We start from the raw sequence: 6000 nt of genomic DNA, 5'->3' as shown, positions 1-6000 counted from the left end.
AATTACAAATGTCTGATAATAATTAATAATATATTAGTGCAAACACAATCAAAACCATGTTTCAAGTGTTGAAACAAAATTGAATTTAAAAAGGTAAGTAATGATATTTAATTATATATTACATACTATTTTAAATTAAATATTTGAAAATTTGATATCAGTTTTTGTTATTTATTATTTGGACACTCGATAATCTTTAAGAGCTTGGAAATCTACTTGACTTGATATTAGTATAGTATAAATAGTCGGAGATTGGGAACGTTAAGCTCACTGGTTTCTGTTGTAATTGCTGCAACAGGTTCTTTTTCGTTAAGTTTTATCTTATATAATTATTTTCCAGCCAAACTGATAAAATGGCTCGATTAGCAATTTTGTTGTCCGTGGTATTATTTAGCGTATATCAGTCTGAACAAGCATATTTCTTGGAGAAAAATTACATCAATATGATCAATGAAGGAGCCAAAACCTGGAAGGTACCTATATAATAATATGACATATATATTAGTATAACAATATCATATGTGCTTTATTTATAATATATATATGCGGAGAATATGGGTGCAATTTAATTTTAAACTTGTCACATTTTTGCTTATAAATTTTCTTAATATTATACGCAATTTTTTGTGTTTATAATATAAGACCATAAGAGCATCATGTTTACAAAAAAAAAAAAAATAATAAAAGATTTTTACTTTAAAATTATCAATTAACACTCAATACTTCAAAAAATATTTATCATTTATTTAATTATCTGAATTATTTTAATTGATTGAATATTCACAGTACGTCAGTATTACTGGTATATAATAAAGATTATATGGCCCGGGTAAACCAAAGCCATTAATTAAACCCTACGATATGATTTGTATATAATTAGTAATAGCTTGCACAAAATTATTGTAAAACCAAAAAAATTAATAAAATAAAATATTCTAGTTCTAAAGTAATACGTTTTTTTTTTTTTTTGATTAGTTTGATTCGTACTTTTTACACACACACATTTGTAACATTGTAGATTTAAATTGTTAAGTGTAGTAAAAATGATATATCAATATAGACTCAATTGTTGTGCATCGAAAACAACTTAAGCTATTTCAGTTTTTACATTAATTAATGCATTGGCATAGCTTTGACAAATTCTAAGAAAAAGAGACTTATGTAGATTTTGCAATTTATTATTACTGTCTGCTATTGGAGGTGTTGATATTTTTCCATATTTTAATTTTAAAGCAGGTTATACGCATTAATAAATTGCAATATTTCATATTTTTTGCGGTGTAATGATCTAATAAAATGTTTAGAAGGGGATGGAGGGAAACAATGCTAATCAATTCAACTATTTATACTATTTTTATTATAGTATTATATTGAGTATAATTATATAATACTGAACTACTATTAGTGAATTTTTTATACAAAATACTGAGATTTGGTAAAATTTTATGAAATAAATAGAAACAAATATACTATGATCAATGTTAATTGTTGACCTCTACTCGATTTATGTTCATTAGGCTGGTATTAACTTCGATCCGAGCACGTCAAAGGAAGATATCATTAAGCTGTTGGGATCTACAGGGGTAGAATCTGCCAAGAAGGCGAGTATCGATTTATTTAAAACGGACGATGATGCTTACGAAAATATTTGGATCCCGAAGAAATTCGACGCAAGGAAAAAGTGGAGACACTGCCGTACAATTGGAGAAGTTCGCGACCAAGGACACTGTGGTTCTTGTTGGGTTCGTTTATTGGCAGTCTTGTTTACGGATAAAAATCTTAAAATACATTTATTATATCTATGACATTCTATTCGTAGGCTTTCGGAACTAGCTCAGCATTCGCCGATCGTTTGTGCGTGGCCACAGATGGAGATTTCAATGAATTATTGTCCGCCGAAGAGATAACGTTTTGTTGTCACAAGTGTGGTTTTGGATGTAATGGAGGCAACCCGATCAGAGCTTGGGAATATTTCAGTAAACACGGTCTGGTCACGGGAGGAAATTATAGATCTGGAGAGGTATATTATATGTAGCGATCAGTTCGAAGAAATAATAGATATATATTATTTTCTGAAAATTATCTTATTTTTATTTTTAATGATTTATAATAATTTATAATATTTTATCAATCATTTGGTGAAATAGTCCGAGTTGGTTTTGTTGGCCAATGAGGAATAATCAAACCGATATATTATATTCTATGTAACTTAACCCAAAAATGTTGTATTATACTTTTTGATGTTATATTGTATAATAATAAGTGATAATAATATCATTAGTAATATAGTAAGTTATATTAGCACCTTACTATAGAATAGACAACACGTATAGGTCATATATCTGTAAGTTAGCAGGGTACATAAAACAATTGCATAGATTTAGTTAGACATTGCCAAGTAGAGTTGTATAATTTATAGATGCGTGTTGAATATTTAGAGAATTTGAATTATTCTTTACAAAGAACAATAATTTTTTAAGAAATACATTTTAAAATTAATTTAACCATTTAGTGTGCTTATTATTTATAAAAACTTGGAGCTTTAGAAGGATACGTATGTTTTAGAAACTAACTCCAATATTGAAATCTTTTCGTGGTAATAATTTCATTAAACTTCAAAATTTCCGTCCACTATCATGATTCTACAAAATTGTTAAAATTTATGATTATTGATTATTATATTATATAATACGATGTACCTGGCAAAATGACGTAACGCTAAATACTTATAGAAAATGATAAATGCACAGTTTATGATATATTTTGTAGTTATTTTGGTGATTTGAAGCCATTAAAGTAACGAAAACTTATTTTGGACTATACGCCGATTGCTGTATAATCGAATCTTATGTAACACATATATATTCTAGGGATGTGAGCCATACCGAGTTCCACCTTGCCCACGTGACAAAGATGGTAATAATACATGCGCTGGTAAACCAAGGGAAAAAAATCATAGATGCACGAGAATGTGTTACGGAAATCAGGACCTCGATTTTGGCAACGATCACAGATATAGTATGGCTTATTTTTACAAATTTTATAACGTACAGTCAATTATGTGTTTAATTTATTAAATAATGTTCATAGCACGTGACTTTTACTACCTAACTTATAATACCATCCAAAAAGACGTTTTGACTTACGGACCAGTTGAAGCATCGTTTGATGTATACGACGATTTTCCCAGTTACAAGTCAGGTAAACACGAACCAGACATGATAATAACACATTTTATCATGATATTAATAATTTACATTTGGCATTTCATTCAAACATTTTTATAATGTCGTTGTAACCGTACTTTAAATTTTAATTTGACGATGGATTTTAGGTGTTTACGTAAAATCGGAAAATGCAACATACTTGGGAGGACATGCCGTGAAATTAATCGGTTGGGGTGAAGAAAATGGAATCCCGTATTGGTTAATGGTCAACTCGTGGAACCCACAGTGGGGTGATAAAGGTCTTTTCAAAATTCAACGAGGCACAAACGAATGTGGTGTCGATAATTCAGTTACTGGCGGTGTACCAGTGGTTAACTAATTGTAGTACCTAGTTACCAATTAAATTAAGAATAATTCTGTCATACTGTATTTTAATGTTTAATTAAAATTAATTTTATTATTTAAAATTTTGTTTTTATTAATTTTTTAGTAGACATATAATAATATAAAACTTATTAGCGAATATATATCTAATTATTATGTCTAGTCACTATCATTTACCTACTTAATAAGTTTAAAAGAAAAATTACTGCAGAGGAAATTAGAAAATGAATAGGTAATTCAAAATTAAATAATTTTGCTTAAATAGTTAGTTATTTTCTATATGATTTTTTTTCTGTTAAATGAATATTTGAATAATGTCTTCACGTAAATTATTTGAATTCGTTTTTGGGTAGAACATTAAATTAATTAAAATATAGTGGCATTGGTTTCATAATTAAAAATCAATAAATAAAAAAAATAAAAAAGAATGCACAAAATCACAAAATATATCTATAACAATTTATTTATGATAAAATACTCATTAATAAAATATAACAATTGAATACAACGTCCATCAAAAGGTTTATACATTAAAAAAATTGTGTAATATATTTGTTGTATAATGTCAATTTTTTTACATAAGCATTTTAAGTTAAAATATTGGTGGAATTCAATGAAACTATAAACATTATGAACATTTGTAAATTTTTATTTAGTTAAAAACTCATCCAATTTTCAATTTTAATAGTTACTGTTTGAAAGTTTAATGTGAATTTCGTCTTAAGTTCTTTAATTGGAAAAAAAAAATTAGGTGTTCGATTCTTCAATAAAAATATTTTGGTGAAATTGTATAATATTCAAATATAAAATGACGAATTATTCTCAAACGATTTAATTTAATTTTTGTAATTAAAAAAATATTAATCAGTTATTGATATTTTAAAATTTTCACCATTTCGTAAATAATTATTTTCTATTGAATTTCCTAGAATTTTTAGCCTCATTTTAAGCTATTTGTTCTATGAACCTTTTCACACCGCTCTATGGAAACTTGCATTATACACCCTGTGTTGTCTTCACTAGTTTTTGTTTTTTTTTTGTGACTTTTTTTTAGTTTAATTAAATTTACTGTAAAATATAAACTTAAATATAACTTAGTATAAGTCTTCGCTAAGAATCGTTTTTAGTATGCTATGATTTACTATCAAATTTAAATTAAACATATATATTACAGATTATTTTTTGATTTTTTTTTTTTTTGATCTTATAGAGATTAATGTTTTAGCTAGAACATATTAGTAGTCTTAAGAAAACTATCAGTTATATTGACATTATTTTATATATTATGATATTAACAGTATTGAATATTTTGTTAAATGAACCATTTTTTGATATGTAAAAATAATCTTTCTATTTTGGATCACCAAAAACATATCGCCAGTAAAATATCACGTGACCAAAATATCGCCACTGAAATATCGCGAAACCAATACATCGCATAGAATAAATATCGCCAGTATGAGGTACAGCAGTAATTTAATTAGAAATAAATAATATTGATAATTGATTGATATTTTATAATAGTTATAAATAACTTTATATTTCAAAGCATATAATATTGTTATAAAAATATATAGTAGAATTAATAAAAATGATAAAAATATGTATAATGTAATAAAATTGATACAAGTATTAAAAAAAATAAATAATGAAAATGTATATTAATTAATGGAAATATATTTTAAATGAAATACCTTGAAGATGATCTTTAAACTTTCGATTATGATAATCTATTACTACTTTCTTTATTCGTTCAACCCAAGTGACTGTCTTGTTATTTTTAATTGATGTATTTAGATATAACAGACGCGATAATAATTTACGGCGATATTATTTTTTTACGATATATTGGTTTCGTGACGTTTTTGTTGCGATGTTTTACTGGCGATATTTTGTCGGGGTACCCTCTATTTTTGACTAAATTCATATTTACATAATATGTACTCCACAAAAATAAATTATTACAATAAACATATTAAGCATTCGTGTTATATTAGTGTTACCCATCCTTCTCATGAGCATAAACAGTTGCACCGCTTGAAAATTCTACTACTAATCATTATGATTTTTACTATAAAGTATATAGGAATAAATAATATCTAGGTAGTTATTATTATTTTTATTATCGTTTAATGTAAAATTAATATGTAGTAATAATCTTCTCCCAGCTCAAAATCAATTCACAATAATTATTATGTTTAACATTTGCACCAAAGTGTGTAGAATCTACAACAGATTTATTACACATTTTGTGTGCCTAAAATATTTAAATTTTTTTTATACACAGAACTTTTGAAACAATTTAAATAATAGTAAATTTTTACTCTTATTAGAAATATTATACTAATCAGGTTTGTTTTTCTGTACAGTCGATAAATTATTTTATGTATAATAGTATCTTAAATAATATTCCACTTCTAAGGCGGATGCGTCATCGTAAAACAAATAA

At 26.1% G+C, this 6000-nt stretch overlaps 1 protein-coding gene across 1 annotated transcript; it reads left to right on the top strand.

The window, feature by feature from the left end:
- Positions 1 to 257: 257 nt before the first annotated feature.
- Positions 258 to 3634, top strand: LOC112602404 (cathepsin B-like cysteine proteinase 3). The gene is made up of 6 exons (XM_025350463.1): positions 258 to 473; positions 1518 to 1742; positions 1820 to 2020; positions 2871 to 3018; positions 3091 to 3201; positions 3335 to 3634. The coding sequence occupies exons 1-6, from the start codon at positions 354 to 356 to the stop codon at positions 3544 to 3546; spliced, it is 1017 nt and encodes a 338-aa protein (XP_025206248.1). The 5' UTR covers positions 258 to 353; the 3' UTR covers positions 3547 to 3634.
- The last annotated feature ends 2366 nt before the right edge of the window (positions 3635 to 6000 follow it).

Source organism: Melanaphis sacchari, unplaced genomic scaffold, assembly GCF_002803265.2.
Source record: "Melanaphis sacchari strain LSU unplaced genomic scaffold, SCAv2.0 Contig88_pilon_pilon, whole genome shotgun sequence".
Classification (NCBI taxonomy): Eukaryota; Metazoa; Arthropoda; class Insecta; order Hemiptera; family Aphididae; genus Melanaphis; species Melanaphis sacchari.
This window is presented reverse-complemented; position numbering and strand designations above follow the sequence as displayed.

Bases quoted from the DNA above. Each gene is read 5' to 3' on its own strand.
- LOC112602404 (XM_025350463.1), top strand. From the start codon at position 354: ATGGCTCGATTAGCAATTTTGTTGTCCGTGGTATTATTTAGCGTATAT. The intron at 1,743-1,819 runs GTTCGTTTATTG...TTCTATTCGTAG, and splicing joins GACACTGTGGTTCTTGTTGG to GCTTTCGGAACTAGCTCAGC. The intron at 3,202-3,334 runs GTAAACACGAAC...GATGGATTTTAG, and splicing joins TTTTCCCAGTTACAAGTCAG to GTGTTTACGTAAAATCGGAA.